The sequence below is a fragment of the Mustela putorius genome, unplaced genomic scaffold (genome assembly GCF_011764305.1).
Source record: "Mustela putorius furo isolate JIRA1106 unplaced genomic scaffold, ASM1176430v1.1 tig00003850_pilon_pilon_pilon, whole genome shotgun sequence".
Taxonomy (NCBI): domain Eukaryota; kingdom Metazoa; phylum Chordata; class Mammalia; order Carnivora; family Mustelidae; genus Mustela; species Mustela putorius.
The window spans coordinates 13,014,119-13,032,837 of record NW_025422002.1 but is presented as its reverse complement, the minus strand read 5'-3'; the positions used below and the strand labels follow the sequence as shown (position 1 = coordinate 13,032,837).

General features: G+C 51.7%; 1 protein-coding gene across 6 annotated transcripts in view; it reads right to left on the bottom strand.

The window, feature by feature from the left end:
• Positions 1-5,300: 5,300 nt before the first annotated feature.
• IFT122 (intraflagellar transport 122) overlaps positions 5,301-18,719 on the bottom strand; it is a 70,721-nt gene continuing 57,302 nt past the window's right edge. For 4 of the 6 annotated variants that reach the window (XM_045063336.1, XM_045063339.1, XM_045063338.1 and 1 more), the window contains 9 exons: positions 17,349-17,489; positions 16,113-16,207; positions 12,434-12,534; positions 10,315-10,480; positions 9,230-9,341; positions 8,479-8,604; positions 6,719-6,798; positions 6,223-6,387; positions 5,301-5,765 (listed from right to left, as the gene is read on the bottom strand). In XM_045063336.1, coding sequence (XP_044919271.1) covers positions 5,676-5,765; positions 6,223-6,387; positions 6,719-6,798; positions 8,479-8,604; positions 9,230-9,341; positions 10,315-10,480; positions 12,434-12,534; positions 16,113-16,207; positions 17,349-17,489 — 1,076 coding nt within the window. In that variant the 3' untranslated portion in view covers positions 5,301-5,675. Of the gene's footprint in view, positions 5,766-6,222; positions 6,388-6,718; positions 6,809-8,421; positions 8,605-9,229; positions 9,342-10,314; positions 10,481-12,433; positions 12,535-16,112; positions 16,208-17,348; positions 17,490-18,719 lie in introns of those variants that run through there. The other 2 variants (XR_006601562.1, XR_006601563.1) reach the window with 2 other exon arrangements.

The window sequence follows — 18,719 nt, the reverse complement described above, 5'->3', positions numbered from 1 at the left end:
TTGCAAACAAACACATCCTGAAACCAATGGAGTAGGAAAAGTTCAGATTGCCACCCCCTCCAACACACTGTCATTTGGAGCAGCCGGGAAGGTGAAGTTTGCACAGTGAACTTGGTGATGGAAGAAGCCAGTAGGGGATGTGTCCTCCCTGTCTCCAAGATTTCCTTCCCTAGGATTCTCTTTTGTATAGTCCCTTCCCACCAGACCTGTTTACTCAGGAGAGTACCCCCTTCTCTCCAGCCCGCCTGGGGCTCCAGACCCTGCCTGTCCCGAGTGGTGTCCAGGCTTGCATATGGGGGCTGCTGATGAAACGTTTGCTGGTGGAATGAATGAGGGCAGAGAAGGCAGTGGGGTGCGGTGTGACCTCTTGCAGTTTAAGGTGCTGGCTCAGGGATTAGGCCCAGTGCTAATGAGGTCAAGGTGGAGGGTTTGATTCTGACGTGGGCCCCAGTAGCCACACGGAGGGAGGAGCCCTGATTCCCTGGGCCAAGACCAGCCCACACACAGCCCTGTGAGCCCTCAACCCTAGACCTCAATGCCTTGCTTTCACCTCCTCCTAAGGCTTAGAACACCCTGGAAACTTCTATGTTCTGTTCACATGTTTTTTTGTCCATCTCACAGGCTGTCATCTGAGGCAGCTCTCAACAGGGTTCCTGGAGCCGAGCATGGTACTCGGCATATAGCAGAATGCTGTAAATCATTTCCCATGCACTGGAGAGAGCTGGGATTTCTGTCTGTTCTGTTCACTGGAGTATCATCCTCAGAGGCTGGTGCATAGTAGGTGCTTAGTATTTGTGGATCAAGTGAGTCGATTTAGGTTATCTCAGTCAGTGCTTCCCTCTCTAAGTCTCAGAGTTTAATGACCCTCCCTCACAGGACCATGGCCATGGGGAATTAAAGGCCTCACAGGGTGACATTGCACTGTATTCTGTGAGCAACGACAAAGAACCCTTTTTTAAACTAAAAATACTCCTTGTTCAGAGCAACTGGCTCAGAGTGAGCAGTTAGTCATTATAAGTCTCTTCGTCTGATCCTCCCTACTACATTGCACAGGTGGAGAGACTGAGGCAGTAAGTCCATGGCCCAGGTCATGTGACAAATCTGGGCTGTCACCTGCCTGGCCTTGCCTCCTTCCCCACACCAAAGACAGCTCTCAGGAAAGATCTACTGCCATTCATACCATGGTATAAATGACCAAAATGGGTTGTGCCGGCCTGATGGGAAAGCCACTAGCCTGACTCACATGGGCCTAGGGCAGCAGTGGTGGCCCAGAGAGCAGAGGGTGGCACTGGATTCTAGCCTGGGGAGGCGTTTGGCCTTTCTGCCTCCGTTTGTTGGAACTAGGAAACCGTGGGAGATCCATGCCCACCTGCTGGGTACACTGACCTGCTTTCCCACCAAGGCCCAGTCACAGACCTCCTGACTTTACAATTTAGGTGTCATGGTCCCCCTCAGTTGGGCATGGTCCCTTTACACTTACCCTCACGTCTGGACCAAGACTCTGTAGGCACATAGCCTGGGTGCAACCCACCCCCCCTCCCTTCCCTGTGCCTCAGTTTCCTACTCTGTTGCCTATAAGTGATCAATGACCAACAGTGTTAGCCCCTTAGAGTCTAACTCAGGTTACGAAGGTCTGGTCCCCATTTGCAATGCACTCCTTGGTGAGGACCCCAAGTCTACAAACAAGGGCCCCCACTCCATCCTACTGGTTTTCTACTCAGAACTGATCACTATCAACGATGGTCTTATTTGTCCCCTTATGACTCACTGCCCACCTCTCCAGAGTTCAGGGCTGGCCTCGCCTGTACTTTGCTGCATCTGAGCAGGCAGCTTGGGGTAGCGGCTCAATAAATAATTGTCAAATGAATGGATGACTCCTGGCCCCTCGTTAGGTCTTACTCCATACCCTCTGACTGCTGAGGAAATGGGCTCAGAGGGTTAGTGTTCCTCAACAGAGCCAGAAGTGAACCGGCTATCTGACTCCCCAGCCTGAGCTTTCTTCTCCCATGCCAGGTGCTCCAGAGAGGGCCCAGGAGCACACCAAGGGACAAGTCCCCGAGTGGGTGACTTTCTGAGCCATTGGCCCCTCAGTCAGGCTTGGGGATGACCTGTGGAGGTGGACAGCTGGTGGTGGCTCTCTCTGAAGATGGTGGCACCTATCTCTAGGTTTCTTGAGCCCGGCCCCCTTGGAGCCCAGGTGCAGGGCTCTGACTTGGCCATGGAGGATTAGGGGCTTAGCAGGTAGCACACAAATAGCTCTTAAGCCTCTGCATAGAGGTGCTGCTGCTTCAGCAGCTTCCTCCTCCCCCCCACCCCTCCCCGTCTCTGCTCCCTGGCTTAGCCCCACCTGGCTGCACCACCATGGCTGAGTGAGGCCTTGGACTGAGCTGAGAATGTCAAAGGGAAGAAAGGAAGGAGACAAACTGACTCTCCTCCCCTTCCTTCCTCTTCTCCTCCAATCCCACTTCTTCCCTCCTCCCTCCCTGCAATTCTCTCTCTCCCTTTTTAATATATTTTATTTATTTATTTGACAGAGAGAGATCACAAGTAGGCAGAGAGGCAGGCAGAGAGAGAGGAGGAAGCAGGCTCCCCTCAGAGAGAGAGCCTGATGTGGGGCTCGATCCCAGGACCCTGGGACCATGACCCGAACCAAAGGCAACCAAACCCACTGAGCCACCCAGGCACCCCATTTCCCTCTTACCCCGACATTTACCAAACACCGTTTATGTGCCAGGCTCAGGGCTAGGTGCTGGGGACACTCAGATAAATCCTATATATTCCCCGCCCTCAAGGAGCTCCTAGTTTTGGGGGCCAGCTAACACGGAGATAATAACCATGGAAGGCAAGGCTCTGCTCCCAGGCCCAGTGCTGTGAGATCCCAGAGGAGCAAGGTGTGGAGCAGGAGGCAGGCAGGAGGCTTAGGCCGGGGGACAACTGTCCAAGGCACAGGGAGCAAAGGGCCAGCTGGCCTGGGGCCTAGGGCCAGGGAGGGCAGGCCTAGGAGTCTGGATGTTAGCTGGCTGTCAGTGGAGAGGGTTATAAGCAGGAGAGGGGTATGATCAGATTCCCATTCTAGGAAGATGCTCTGGAGTCTGGGTGGAGTGTTGGGATAAGTGCTTGACCCAGGATGAGAGCTTTGCCCAGTGCAGACCTCTTTGCTGAGGCTCCTGAGGCTGGCACAAGCGGAAGGTTGCCTGGTATCTGCCATAGGCAGATGGGGCCTTGGAGATGGGACATCTCTGTACCTGTGTGAGAGCCATGAGGGGCTCCTGGCTTCAGTAGCCTCACTGTGGGTGCATGGGGGACACCCAGCTGGTTGAGGCCAGGCTAGAGCCAGGCCCACCTAAGGCCTGGCCTGGAGCTCTATCTGGGCCACACAATCCCCCTCTTCCTATTTCCTTCTTCCAGGGATGTGGGCAGTGTTGGGGACTTGGGAGGATCAAGTCCCAGCCTGAACAACCAAGCTGTGCAGTCTCCAGCAGCCATGTCTCTCTCCAGGCCTCAGTGTCGTCTTAGTGAAAGGGACATTTCAACATCCCACGGTGCCTTCCTTGTAGCATGTGAAGGGTCGTCAGGCTCCTCAGATGGAGACTGAGGCTCGAGCCTCAAGGTCAGAGCTGGAGTATGCCCTTTTGCACACATGAGGAAACTGAGCCTTGGAGAGAGAACAGGCCTGGTCAAGACCCCATCTAGTCTGGGACAGGGGAGACGCAGAACAGAATGCCTAGGTGTAAAGGCTGTGCCTGGGTATGAATCCTGTCTTGACTCAGTAAGTATTTGTTGAAGGAAAGGAGAGAATGTTGCTGAGCCTCAGTTTCATCATCTGCATAATGGGCACCCTGGAGGCTGTGGAGGATTAAATAAGATGATGCGTGGAAAGTGCTTAGCCTGGTGTCTGGTATTCAGTGAGCATTTGACTTCAAGGTAGCTACAGTGATTGTTTCTCAGACTCAGACCTCAAGAGCTCAGCTTCCCGGGGGAACAGGACTTGGCATGGCACAAACTAGTTTTTGTGTTATTCAGCTGAGATGATATATGATGGAGTCTCAGGCTGGGCCCCCTCCCCCTGCCTCTAGCCACGGACCATATGATCTGTCACTGTGATTGACGCCTGTTGGGTGGCTGGGGCTGTTTTCTCTCTCTCCCCTCTTCTTCCCAGCCATATGCAAATGATTTTAGTTCAAGTAATGCGCTAATGGAAATCCTAACACATTAATAAATGTTTAGCAAGAGAGAGAGCATGCATGATCCTAAGTAATTAGACACTCAACGGAGGAGTTCTGTTGGCACAACTGTCTGGCTCTCTTTATTTTCCTCCATCATCTCCAAAGAAGTGCAGAAGGAGGCAGGGGGAAAGGGGTAAGGCAGGGGCCAGCTTCAGGACTCACTGCTGGGTAGCCTCTGTAGCCGCTCCCTTTTCTAGGTCTGTCTTCATCCCCCCAGTGTGGACATTTGTCCCACTCTGCCCACTTCACAGATGAGCTGTAAAGTATCAATATCTGATCACCAGCGTGGGTTTCTTATCTGATAGCCCAGTTCTCTTTCCCGGCTGTCAGGACTTTGCACAAAGCTCTGGATCATTGATACCTCTGGGGCAGGTCGAGTGGAGGGCAAAGGGAACAGGGGTCTCAGGGCAGGACAGATCAGGAGCTTCCACCCAGGGCTGGGTGAGCCCTTGGGCCCAGTACCTCCACCCAACCCCATGGCTGCAAAATGGAAATCATAACCCTTCCATCACAAGGCTGGTATGAGAATGGAGACAATATATGGAACTTGGCTGGCACAGAGAAGGTCCCCAATAAATGTCAGCTCTCCCTCCCCAGCCTCCCATGTGCTACTCACTCTTGCCCTTGAGCTGCTGAATTGGACATTGTTGATGCTCAGGGGCAGGGACCTTAGCAAAACCTCAAACAGATCCACTAGCTTCAGGAGGTGGAAGGAAGGGGAAAGCCTCAGTGGGGTTGCGGCCTCTGTGGAGCTGGGGGAATGGGGTGAAGGAGGGGGGCCTGGCCATAGCCAGAAAGCAGAGGGTAGGCTCCAGAACCTCTGAGGAGAGGCCCTCTTTGCCATCTTCTTTGGAGCCAGGAACCTTATTTTCTGGTCAAGATGGAGCCCCACTAAACCAAAATAAATAAATACCCATTCCCCTACCCATTCCCATATTGCCATTTCGATTAGATTACATTTTAAGAGCAGGCAAACGTAATGTTCCTCTCAGATCAAATTAGAAACAGGTGCACTTTTGCATAAGGAAATTAAGTTGCAGACAATATGAAGATTTGCTAAAATGCAGACACTGATGAAAATAAGTAGCCCTTTTATTTGTAATTATTGAGGCAATCTGTTCGCAAAGTGTACATGTTAATGGTCTGACAGATCTGTGGACTCCAGCAGGCTGCCACGAACAACTCAGAGCCTCTCTGAAAGTAACAGATTTTTTTTCTTAGAAAATATATGTACATTCTCTTCTCCATCTCCTGGTGCTATTTACAAGGCCTGAAATGCCATAAATAGGAATTCCGTGGTTACACAAGGCCCCTCCCTAAAATACACACTTGATCTGGGCAGAAGACACATTCTGACAGTTTAACTCTTTCAGTTGAACTCTTCTTCCTTTGACAGCCCAGCCAAGTGCAAGGTGGCCCTGGTGGGAGCGCTGGTTCTGAGGGGGCCAGTCAGGAGCTAGAGTCGTCAATGCGCCTCCGACAGTAGGGGCAACAGGTGTGCTGAAGCACCAGCAGCTCGTAGTCCTCCGAGTGGAACATCTGAGGGGAAAAGGTCATGACCCAGGGCCAAGGCCTGAGCCTGGCAAGGACTCCCGCCCTTCCAAGTGGAGGCTTGGCAGTGAGTCAGGGCTAGAAACATCAGATCCAGAACACCTTTGTCTGAGGAGTGAAAGGGAGGGGGAGAAGGGTCTGGGGTCTGAGGCCCCTTTTTTCTAAGTGAAATTCCAAGGTACATCACACTTGCCTGGGTCTCCCTGGTTAGGGGCAGGTACAGAGAGCACAGGGTCAGGGGTAAGCCCACTCCAGACAGCATTCAGAACAGAAGTGAGAAGAGGAGGGCCTAAGGATGGCCGAGTCTCTTCCTAGCTCAGAGCCCTGGCCTTGGGATCACTTGTGCTCCTCCCAGATGCCAGGTGTCTCAAAGGGGACACTTGGGAAATGGAAAAGCAGCAGAAAGAAGAAACTGGTAGCCATGCAGAAGCTATAGGCACAGTACCTGGAAGCAGGAGGGGCACATGGTGATGGAGGCATCCGGCAGGAGCGAGCGGAAGTACTGCCACTGCAGGGGAGGGGGCCAGCGTTTGATGAGGACGTCCCGTCGGCTCATGGAGCGCAGCACCGACCGGTTTACCACCACAGGCACGAACTCGGAGCCACCTTGCTGCAGGATGGGCAGGTGGAAAGCAGGGGACACCCGTGCTCTCAGCCAGGGTGACATGTTTATATGAGTCACAATCCCAGAATCTTTAGGGCAACCAGAGAGGACCCCAAAGACTTCCCCTGCTGGGTACCTTCATAGAACCCTGCCAGGTCATATAGCTCCTGCTAGCCATCTCTAGTGATGGGGTCCCCGCCACCTCGACTCCACCGTGGCCCAGACAAGGAACAAGTCCACTTCATGCCCAAGTGTGTACAGGAGAAGGGACCTCCGAACCCCCACCCAAGAGGCCTCATACGCCTCCTTAGCTCATCACTCAGAGAGGTACTCTCACCTCAAAGCTCAGCTTTGCCGTGAATGGGTCATCATCTCCCATGGAGTCCATAGTCTCATCCAGCCTCAGAGTTTGGGAATCTGGAAGGGTCTAGTCAAGGACAGAACCTGAGGCTGAGTAGGAAATAGGCCCCACCCTACACCCAATGCAAGATTCACAGGCGCTTTCTGTGGGCCTGGTGTGTTTCTCCATGACTCTGTCTATGGAATAGGTTTCTAGATGGAGGAATGGAGGGAGTGCAAGCCAGAGAGGAGACAGCCCTAGACACACAGAGGCTGGGACCAAGCCCCAGTGCCCAGGAGGGAAAGGTGCTCTGATGGGACCTTTGCTGCCCCACACAGACCACACCATGGCCCACAGGGGCCTGACCAGAAGCATCAAGTGAGCAGAGACTTTGGGCCTGCTGTGGGTGGGAGTAGAAATAATGGGCCAGCTGGAAACCATGGCCAGCCAGCAAACTTGGCAATTCCTGGAGAAACACTTAGTAATCACCGGGTTGCCTGTAGGCACTTGAGATGGACTTGCAGGTCCTATTTCACAGAGAAGCGGGTGAGAGCTCCTGCAAATCCCAAGTCCAGCTAGACCAGGATGAAGGTGCTAAGGAGCTGCCTCCTCTGCCAGGTGGTATCAGATGAGCTGATATGAGGCCGGGGCAGCTTGGGCTCCCACCAGGAAGAGCCCCAGGGGAATGGAGGCTGCTGGTGCCGAATCAGGTATGAGATGTGGTCCCACCAGGCAGCAACAACCCAGGCAGAGCATCTGATTTCTGTCTCCCATCTTTGGCAAACAACTCCCTGGCTTTTCCTTTCTCCTCTGCTCCTCAAAACGTAAAATGTGGCCCACAGACCAGCGGCACTGGCATTACCTGGAAGCTAATGGAAAGTCAGGATCCCATGCACCAAGACCTGCTGATCCAGCTGCTGTGTGCTAGCAGGGTCTGTAGGTGCTGAGTGTGTACAGTCACATGTAGAAGCCCCCTCCTGTGTCCAGGTAGGACAGTGAACATGGTCCTAGCCAGAGGAAAGAGCTGAGGTGTGGCCTTTGACCCAAGCTGTTCCAGCAAGGATGTGCCTTGTGGTTTTGCTGTCATTCTGGGAGGAATGTCAGCCCTTTCCATGGATTTTAAGGCTGATAGGATGCAGGGTTGGTACTGCTGGTGGGATGGGGTAGGTGCTGCCAAAGAATGAAGCCACCCAAAGGACAACAGAGCCGACAGGACAGGAGACAGCCTCCCATCAGTGCCAACAGAGCACCTGGATCCGGCTGAATGTCCAACTATGGCTAGGCTTCTTTACAGCCTTTTGTTTGCTCAGCTTGATCATGGTTTTTTCTGTCTCTTGTACACAAACGTGACCTGACTAGAAAAGTTGATACAGACATCATATGCTGTGTTGGTTGCTCATCAGCTTTGTGTGGCCAGAAAGACAGACGGCACCTTCTAGGAGCCAGGTGGGTGGGAGGCCCACCTGGAAATGAAGCGAAGGTGACTATCAAGGCACCATCTTCTCTTCCACATGCCTCTTCTGGGCCTGTGGGCATGTACTGTCCCCTTGGTACCTCTGCGCACTGGCCAGCTCTCAGCCTGTTGCCAGCCCCTGTCCCTGCGACCATGCAGGCCTCTCCAATCACTCAGCAGTGGCCTGCCATGCCCATGCCTCCACTGGGCCAGCCATCCCTCAAGCCCCTCCAGCCTCCTGTCTTACACCCAGGCCTCATGCTCAGTTGGCACACACAGAGGTCCAGCTGAGCATCCAGGATACTGTTGCTTGTGATCTCTTGCCATTTGTTCTCACGCTTGTGTCTTGGTGCTTCCAGGTCAATAAGGGAGACAGCTTCTTCATCAGTGATCCCCTCTTCCAGATAGAATTCAACCAGGTGCAGCACCTCTAGAGGGCACAAGGCATGGGGAAGGCCATGGGACGGCTGCCTCAGGGGGAGCCAGGGCCTGGGATGCTCTCACCAGGCAGCATGAGGGGAGGTGCGAGCAGGCTTCTCACCCAGCAGCAGGCTTCTCTGTAAGCAAGGAGACCCACAGGGCCTCTTTCTGCCCACTGCACGTCTGGAGGAAGCAGGCATGTACGCATGTGTGTGCATGTGTACATGTGTGCATGGGTGAAAACCAGTGGCCTTTAGCACCCCTTCTTCCCACTAATAGCCAGATGGGCTCCTCTACAAGGGAGGAGGAACAGCCTCTGCCCAGCTACCTGGAAGGGGTTTCTGATTCTTCGTCAATGTAGAAGGAAGCGGGACTTAAGAGCCCATCTTAGCCTTCCAGACCAAATGCCCAACCAGTGGCATCTAGGGCACTTATGTCATGCAAAGCCCCATACCAGGCTCTGAGGGGCGGGTGCTTCAAATTTGGGCAGCACTGGGTCCTATTTCTGGGAACCCTTTGTGACTGTGCATCTGGTGGGGTGGGTGTCACACTGTCCTCAGTTTACAAATGAGGACACGTGTGGCCAATCAGCAGCAGAGAGAGCCCAGCCATCCATCTGCACATGTCAGACTCACCATAGGAAGAGGCAGAGAAGACGAAGGGCTGGCGGCAGTTGATGCAAACGTTGCCCAGGTTGTTCAGCAGTGGGTTGTTGGTGGAACAGCGGTAGCACAAGGGCACCAGCTCCTAAAAAGCACAAGACCCACAATTGCCTGAGAGCCAAACCCAGAGTGAGGAAATGCTCCCTACTCTGATTTGTGGGCCTGGCTGCCAAGAAGCAAGGCTACCTGTGGGGTGGGAAAGGGGCACCGGGCTTAGGACTCTATGCGTGGAGACTCAGGATAAGGGCCTACAGAGGCATCTGAGGCCCTGTCACCTGGGTTCCACTGCCCTGGACTCCTTCACAGGCAGGGCTCAGCAGCACATTTCTCCAGCAGGAATGACAACACCACAGCCACCACACACAGGACGCTTAACACACACCACGTACCCTCCCGCACACATTATCTGGGCTGGCTATTTATCTTGTGGGAAAACTATTATGTATATCCTCTTTGATAAAGGGGGAAACTGAGGCTCAGAGAGATGGGAGACAAGGCTAGGAAATGGTGGAGCTGGGATCCAAACCCAGGTCTGTTTGATGCCAAGTCTCTGCTCTGAGCTTGAAGGGGACAATTGTGAGAGATAACAGGTTAAATTGGAAGAAAGGTGGCTGGGGCACAGCTGGGCTACAGATACCTAGAAGAGTGATAACCTGGTTCCAGAAGAAAGAGGGGATAAGGTAGGAGCTCCTAGGATGAGGTGAAAGCAGCCATCTGAGCATGCAGGAGCAGGGGGAGGTTAAGGGCAGAGCAGCATGGGCTGGGCTGTAGCCGACTCAGAGTCTCATGGGAAGGCTAGGCAGCAAGGGAGGGCAGGGCTCTGGAGCCCACAGGGGCCAGGGGCTGTGGCTGGAGCAGAGCCGGCTGAGCAGAGAATAGAGGTGGCAGAGAGGGAAAAGCAGAAGTCAACAAACCAGGGCTTGGGAAAAGGAGGAGGGCACAGGATCCTGAGACCATTGTAGCCATCTTTCAGATAGAACCCCGCCGGGAAAGAAGGCATCAGGGGATGCCCAGGAAGAGGAGTGGAAGCCTCTTGCCTGAGAGAGCTGTGCCCTCACCTCACTGTCATGGAAGGGCTTGGAGCGGATGGTCAGGCTACCCAGCTCAATGGACTTCTGGAACCTGGCGGGGATCTGCAGACCCTGCAGCTTGTCGTAGGCATGTCGGGCCAGCTTGTAGGCACCCAGGGCTTTGCTTTGCTTGGCCAGAGTGAAGAGCGTGTTCCTGCGGATGATAGGGTTAAGGACAGCAGAGGCCACACTGGGCCCGAGAGCTGGCATTGCCTATCCTCAGGGTGAGCACTGTGCTGGCGTGCAGCTGGTGCTAGTGCCAGGAGGGTATAGGTAGGAGCTTGAGGAGTGCTTTGCTCACTTGTGGGATGTAAGTGTAATTCTCAGATATCACAGCATAGGGATTTTTCCAGAGATAAAGACAGTGCAGTTTCCATTAATATTTTAACCTTGCTTAGGTTCTCTGGGCCAGCTGATGGCTCATCTTGTACCCTGAGTAGGCCAAAATGGCTCTCCCCACCTCACCCAGCCTGCCAGCCAGGTCCTAGAATGCCCAGCACCAAGTGCCATCCTGCTCTAGGCTTGCCAGGTGGGGCTGGTCCCAGACTGCCTGTGGAGCTCACTCAGATCCAGCTCAGAGGCCACTGGCTATAGGGCACTTCTCTCTGCCTGCACTTCACCAGAAGCCACAGTGATTTCTGAGTGGCAGCCTCCCCTATTCTCTGAGACTTTCCTCTGAGCTCCTCAATCCGAGGCCCCAGGCCTCATCTTAAATGCTGTCTGCACCCAGGCCAGGTCTGTCCTCCTTCCTTCTGTGTCCCACCTGTGAACCCCCTTCCCCACTTCTCCCTGGCAAGCCTCAAGTACCATGTCTCCTTCTTACTCTCCTTCTTCCTGATGCTCCTGCTCCCCACAAGCCCAGTGTGGCTCCTTCCACTCCAGAAGTTACACAGCAGTAAGCTTTCTTGTCTATGTCTCCACGGTCACTCTTCAAAGTCAGGGACCATGTCAGGAGCCACTTCCAGGTCCCCAATGAACAGTATAGGGTGCAGTTTAGGACAGGGGTTCAATCAAACAGAACTTGCTGGGAAGACTGGGCAAAGGTTCTCAGGCTCCAGCAGGTTTGGCCTTGGCCACACCTCTGCAAAGTTCTCAGTCAACAACATACTTCTTGGTTCCCTGGAATGTAAATGATGGGCCTGGAACCTTTAGAGAAGCCACTTCTCACCGATCAGTACCTCTGAGGCCTCTCCTGGGAGGGTCTTTTCCTTACAGAGAAAAGGTAGGGTTGGGGCTGGGAGGGGGCTGAGAGAATATAAGATTTAGAAGAGGATGGGGAAAATTATGACTTTTATGACCTTAAAAGATTTTGGTCATTTCCTGGTAGCTTCTGGAAGCATGGGTCCCCAGCCTTCCTCTTTAATGGCCCTTATAGTTCCAAAGAAGGTGAGGCCAACTCACATGGAGGCCCTCAGATCACTACCTCTCCAGCCTGACTCCCACCTAGGGTGGGCTTCAGCGTCTCCCGTATGCCATGCTTACTTCACCTCTGTGCCTTTCCATGTGCAGGGTGCTCCCTTGGAATATCTACTCTACTATCTTCCCTGGTGCCTCATAGGATAGATGTCGGCTCTTCCAGGCAGCCCTCCCTTACCATGGCCCCAGCCTTAGCTACATTCCACACGTGGACACAGCTCACATCCCACTGAACTAAGCCCTGACACTTGTCACCTCCTCTACTAGATAACAGCTTTGTCACCTACCACCTGGCCCGATGTCTAGGGCACAGCAGGTGCTCCATGCCCCGGCTGAACAAACACCCTCTAACCCGCCCCCCAGGAAAATGCCCAAGAATCCAAGAGCTTCCTCTATTTCTGTTATACCCTTATTTATGGGTTCCAGGAGGGCTTGGGCAGTGGACTGGTTAGAGACCCACAGATGGGCTAAGCCCAGAGAGCCTTAGAAACTAATCTTCTTTTGGCACTGGCCCCCTGGCCTCCCTGGTGAGCTGCTTCTACAGTAAAACTGTAGCAGCAGGACAAACTCTCTCTCTTCCCTGAGGGTTATTGGAGATAGGGAAGGTTCTGCCAGTAAAGTGCTCTGGAAAGAGCTTCATAGGGGCCATTAGACAAGAGAGGTGGGACAGAGGGTGGGGGTGAAAGGATACACTTTAGAGATGCCCAAAGGGGTGTCTTTGGTCAGGCTGTGCAGCAGGAACCTGGAGATGTTGAAGAGGGTTTCGGGAAGATGGAAACTGAAGGGCTCCTCCTGCAGTGAGAAAAGCAAATGGGGATTGAATTCCTCAATGAAACAGCTGCTGGGACAAGTCAAAAGGCAGACAACCAAAAATTCTGAAATATTTCAGTAAAAGAGCAGCTTCCCTTAATGAGCATCTACTATGTACTGGGTGCTTTACAGCTGTCTTAACAAAATTCTGTAAAGTGCACTTTCATCCTCACTGTACTGATGAGCAAACAGGCCCAGAGAGATGACTTGCCCAAGTCACCCAGCTAGAAAAGAGCCGAGCTAGGATTCAAACCCAGGTCTGATTCCAAAGCCCAAGAATGCCTCTCCTTGGCTGTGTTGCCTCTGGGGTGGGTTATGATTCCATTTCTCTGAGCACTTCAAGTTGTCTCCAATGAGTTCTGAGAGAGAAGACCTTTTAGGCAATTTAGGACATGACCATACCCTAAGCATGTCTTTAAATGGAGGTTGTTAACTCTTCAGAACATGAAATCATGTGCCTCTTCTCCACTCTCCAGCCGCAGTCTGGCTGCCCAATGCCCACCAGATGTGCACATGTGCCAGAGCTCCTCAATTACTCATCCCTGCACCCCCAGCACCTGGCACAGGCCCTAACAAACCAGGCGCTAACACACACAAACAGGTCTTCTGTACCTAGAGGCTGCCAGAAGCTCCACACAGTAGACCACAGGGAATTTTCTATCATGAGGGGGTCCATAAAAGGTTAAGAATACCATTTTGAAGGGATCTGGCACATCGTATGCAAACTGAGACAACTGTAGATGACAAGATGAAAGCAGGCCAGCTCTCCCTCCCCTTTGAGCACTTACATGGTAATAAACTGACATTTCCTGAAGGGTCTTACTAGGCTGTACTCCTCATCGTGCCAGCAGGACTTAGGCCCTAATTGGTCTAAATTTGTGAGGACTTACTTTACACTACTACTTGGGTTTGGAGCCCAGCGTTCTCTCTTTAGCTCTCATTTAAATTTCTACAGCCTCTGTTAGTTCCAAGAACCCAAGAAAACCTGAGATTGCATCCTTTTCTGGGTGACAGCCAGGGAGAAGCCTGCCTCTGGTTATATCGTGGTAGGTATGGAAGCTAAGAACCATCCTAGGAAGAACAGAATTGGCCGGTGGCAGAAGGGTCCTCAGAACTAGCGCCTCTCCTCTGGGAATGAAGCCATTATCTCACGAAAGGTCTGGTGCTTCCCTCTGCAGTCTGCTCTGCCTCAGAGCTGCTCTGCTGGGCCCCGATGCCAAATGCTAAAGTACCACCCACCTCCATGCCTCTGCACATGTTGTGACCTCTGCCAGGAATGCTGTTTCTCCTCCTCCTCTTCCCTTGCCCCATTCTTACTAATCTCCCTCCTCTTGGCTTAGGTTCACTTCCTCTAGGAAGTCCTCCTGGTTCTTAGTTTTTCCCTTAAGACAACTGGGCTACACCTGCTTGTTCACTGACTATGAGTTCTTCAGGGGCAGGGATAACATCTTGCTCACCACTATGTCCCAAGGTCTCAGCAGAGGGCCTGACACACAGAAGGGATTTGTTGAATGAAGGAATGGCCCAATAAAGTCTCAGGTAGGATGAACAGCCAGATACCCCAGCTGGTGTGAAGCTGCTACAAGCTCACAACTGCACAAAGGTCCTGGAGCAGAGCTCAGTTCTTACAAAAAAGAAACAAAGAGCCCAGCTCCAAAGTGGTTCAGACAAACTGACACTGAGCTGGGGCCCTGACTTTTCAGCTGGAGTTGAGTTTGGGGTCTTTCCCAGTGAGCACCTGATAGAAATGAGAGGCCCTAAAAAGACTGTAAGGGGCGATGAGTTCCCTTGAAAACACTGACCGTGGTATGGGGAAGAGATGAGATGAAGGATTGATAGCTAACCGAGGCAGAGCCTAGCAGAGGAGTCTTTCTTACCAGAATTTCCTCAGAGACAAAGAATGTGCAGAGCACTCAGCACAAATGTGGGGGAAAGAGGTGCCCAGTGTGGAACGCAGGGCTCTTGAGATGGTCAAAGAACTGCGAAATGTTCTGCCCATGGAAAATTGGTTGGAAGCCTCCATGCAGGGCAGGAGAACAGCTGACACTCATCTGTGCCAAGTGCTTTTCCAATATTAACTCATCTAATCCTCACAACCCCACCAAGTAGGTACTATTTTTTTTAAGTTTTTTAAAAATTTTATTTATTTATTAGAGAGAGATCACAAGTAGGCAGAGAGAGAGAGAGAGAGAGAAGCAGGCTTCCTGCTGAGCAGAGAGCCTGATGCGGGACTTGATCCCAGGACCCTGAGATCATGACCCAAGCTGAAGGCAGCGGCTTAATCCACTGAACCACCCAGGCGCCCCCAAGTAGGTACTATTATCACCCCTACTTGAAGAGAAGGAAGCTGAAGCACAGAGGCAAGTGAACAACTCTCCAAGGTGACACAGCAGAGCTGGTCTGCCTTCTCCAAGTTAGAGGGTGTGGGGGATCAGAGGCTAAGAGGACAGGCTCTGGAGCCAGCCTATCTGGTCTGGTCCTGGTCTTATTTAATATTTGTGGGATCTCTGTTTTTAGTGCCTCGGTTTCCTTATCTGTAAAATGGGGAGTAAATAAATAAAGGAGTAAATAAATTGATACAATAAAGCCTTCAGCACATTTCCTGGTAAACAGTAAATCCTCAATAAAGGTTTGTTATTGGTATTATCCTCCTGGCTTATCAGCACAGGATAAGCTCACCCTGTAGGTGCTTAATCAACATTTGTTGAGTGATTGAGGATACACAAAATGAGGAGGCTGATAACAAGCTACCACCTGTTCCCCCATTGTCAGGAGATAGATTTAAGATGGCTTAATCAAAAAATTCAGGGAGTGACTAAAAAGAACTATTTGGGTCTCTGGAGATCAAGCCTATGCTCGTTCTTTTTGGTAGAGAAGGAAACTGAGAGCCAGAGAGAGAAAGTAAATAGCTCAAGGTCACATAGCAATTCAGAGGCAGGGCCAAGAAGAGACCTCAGGCCTTTGGTTAGAGATGGGGCTTCACCCACCTAGAATGGAACATCCACCCTTGATCACTTTATTTTTATATTTTGTAAGATTTTGTTTATTCATTTGAGAGAATGAGAGAGAGAGAGAGAGAGAGCACAAGCCCGGGGGGACGAGCAGAGGGAGAGGGAGAAGCGGGCTCCCCACTGAGCAGAGAGCCCAATGCAGGCTTGTTCCTTTGACTCTGGATATCATGACCTACGCCAAAAGCAGACACTTAACAGACTGAGCCACCCAGGCGCCCCCAACCCTGATCATTTTAGAGATAACTCTTTGTCTGACTAACCTGGAGTCTGCGTGAATTTTACAAACATAAAGCTGGCACCTAGAAAGTCCCATTCTAGCTCTGGCTCACTAATTCAGAAGCCCACAGCTTACAACAGGTCAAAGGGTAACTGAGGAAAATCAAAGTCCCAAACTTTGTCTCCAAGGAGGAGACCTGAATTTCTTGGCAAGTCATCCTGTCCAGTGGGTTTATTTTCCATCCAGAGTTCTGCTGCTCTGTAAGATGTGCCCAGGGCCCTTAGCTCAGTAGGCAGCACCCCCACCTGGCCCCCATATCCGGACCACCTTACCGTGTACCGCTGAATGGCATGGTAGCCATGGTACAGCTCGGCCAAGTGCTGGAAGTGGCGAAACTTGTCAAGCATCACGTCCTTCTGGGCAGGGTCTGGGGTATGCAGTGTTGGGGGGAGGGTGGCAAGAGGGGGAAGATGGGTCAAGCCATGTCTACAAGATAAAGGCAATGGCAACACTGCCAGTGTCAGCTCTCCCCCAGTATCAAGACCTGTGCCAGGGAGACTGACAAAGAGATGCAGTGATGGGAAAGGTGCTGCTTAGGAGCTGGGACTCCCCAGGACAGGGAAAGTCTCAGATGGGCAGAGCATGTGGCCACGAAAAGTCTGAGTACATTTCTTGCAGGTTCTCCCAGATCTAACACTACAGCCTATCAGGTCATTCCAGTGGGGAGCACCAGCATGAAAAGGGTGATCACTGGTGTGCAGACATACCAGAGGAGCCTGGCGTGGAGGATGAGCACATGTCAGCTTTACTCATCTCACCTCCAGCCTCTTCCCTCTCTGCCAGTCCTTATCCAAAGCACAGACCACTGGCCAGAACAGAAATATGACAGCTTATACCCGGACCTAACAGTTTCCAAATCATAACCATAGCTTCTGTGAGGCTCACAGCAGCCTTATAAGAAAGTAGGACAGGATTACCTCCAACCACATATGGGGAGGTAGAGTTTAGGAAGAAATTGTGACTCGTTACAAGTCACCTAGCTGCCTCCAATTCTAGTGTTTTTCCCACTCCGGCATGCTGGCCTTAGTCCAGTGAAGAACATCTCCATGTCCCCTCTGCTTCCAGAATTCCCTCAGTGCATGATGGGAAGTCTCAAGAAAGCAACATTGAAACTATTTTCCTGCCTGGAATGAGTGAGAATCTGGAGTGTGTTACTGTAAAGTGATCTCTTTCTCATCTTTCCATTTAATTAAATTTTTTTAAAAAGTGCTCACCTGGGTCTGGTTATAGGCTCCCAGGTAGCAGGGGAGAGAGATGTTCTGAATTAGCAACACAGGGCAGGACCTCCCAACCATAACCCCAGGATGGCCCTCAACCCATCATTAAACTTATGGGCAAACTGGAAAAAGATGACACACCAGATTATGCCGCTGCAGGACAGGGTTACGGACAATACACCCAATAAACAAGCCTAGGGCTTTAATTAAAACGTCCCAGCTCCTTCGATGTTTATCTTGGTGCCAGAGCAGGGCTGGGGAAAACAAGCAGCCTGGCTGATGTTTACTTACCTTGAGCTATATCAAGGCACTGCATGGACAGCATCCAGTAATAATAGGCAGCATCATTAAATCTGCTCTCTACCACGGCATTGTGTGTGAGCTGCTCTAGCACCCGGACCGCTTCCCGCTGCCGCCCGGCCTTGTGGAACGCTGCAGGGGCACAAAAACACACAGTTTGGGAAGTGGGATGGAAATCTGCAGGGCTTGCAAGGGGCTGCTGTAGAAGTAGGACACTCAATGGGAGCATCTGCAGCACTTCGTTGCTGGGATGCGCCTCTCAGGCCGAAGGCTATAAATAACGGAGGCTACATCCTGAAAAAAGTGCAGTGAGACACATTCCTTTCTGGCTGGGAAAAGGCAACTGACTTTGGAAAAGCACGGCAGAAAGAAAAACCTCAGGGCCAAATTGCAGGGCCAAATCTGAGGATGGCACCAGTGAGGTCTTACCCTCACCCCATTCCGGGCCGGGACAAAGTTTTGTGACATCCAGCGTGACACTAGTAGCACCTGACAACTGAACAGGTTTGGTGGCTTACAAAGTGTTTTTATTGCTGATTCCTCGTTGGATGGTCACAACAGACTTATGAAGGTGGAAGTAAAGTGGCATACCCAAGGTTACTGAACCTAGCCCCATTCAAGTCCTCCATCAGTCTTCAACTGTGTGCTTTTTAATGACAACCTTGAAAAATATGGCTCGGTTCTAGCAACCAAACATTTGTGAACACATGCAAAAAAAAAAAACCCTCTCAATAATTCTTATATCTGTTTAACAGAAATTTCCTGAATCTTGACTATGTGGCCAGACCCTCAGGAAGTTGGGGGCTGCCAGGGAGGCATGTCTAGCTGTGACACTTGCTCACATGTGAGCACTCAAATGATCCAAATCCTCTGCTTTATAGAAGGAAAAGGTCTGGCCTTTGTTCCAAATCTCATCTCCAATCTCTTGTCTGAGTACCAAGTTACTATGGCGATGGATTCTTGGAAGGGCAGACACAGACAGATGGATAGGTTGATGTGTTTTGCCCAAACATGCACATACTTCAGCAACTGGGTGCTCTGGAAATGCTAAAGCAGAAGAGAACATGCTGTCTTTCAATGGGGGCTTTTAGCAGAGGAGCTCCAACAGGGAGACATTTGTTCCGCAATGTGTCCGGAGGTGGCAACTGTTACCATATAGAAGTGTAAATGAGATGCTATGGAATACGACACACCCAGCTTCAATTAGGAGACTTCCTAAGGAGGCAGTAAGACCTAGTCACAAGAATCAGGTTCCTAGGCAGACAGATCCTGGTCCAATCCTGGCTCTGCCATTCTCTCTGGCTTTGTGACTTTGCAGTGCACAGTTAGCCTCGGTGTCTCTGCAGGGTTGCTGGCGAGGTT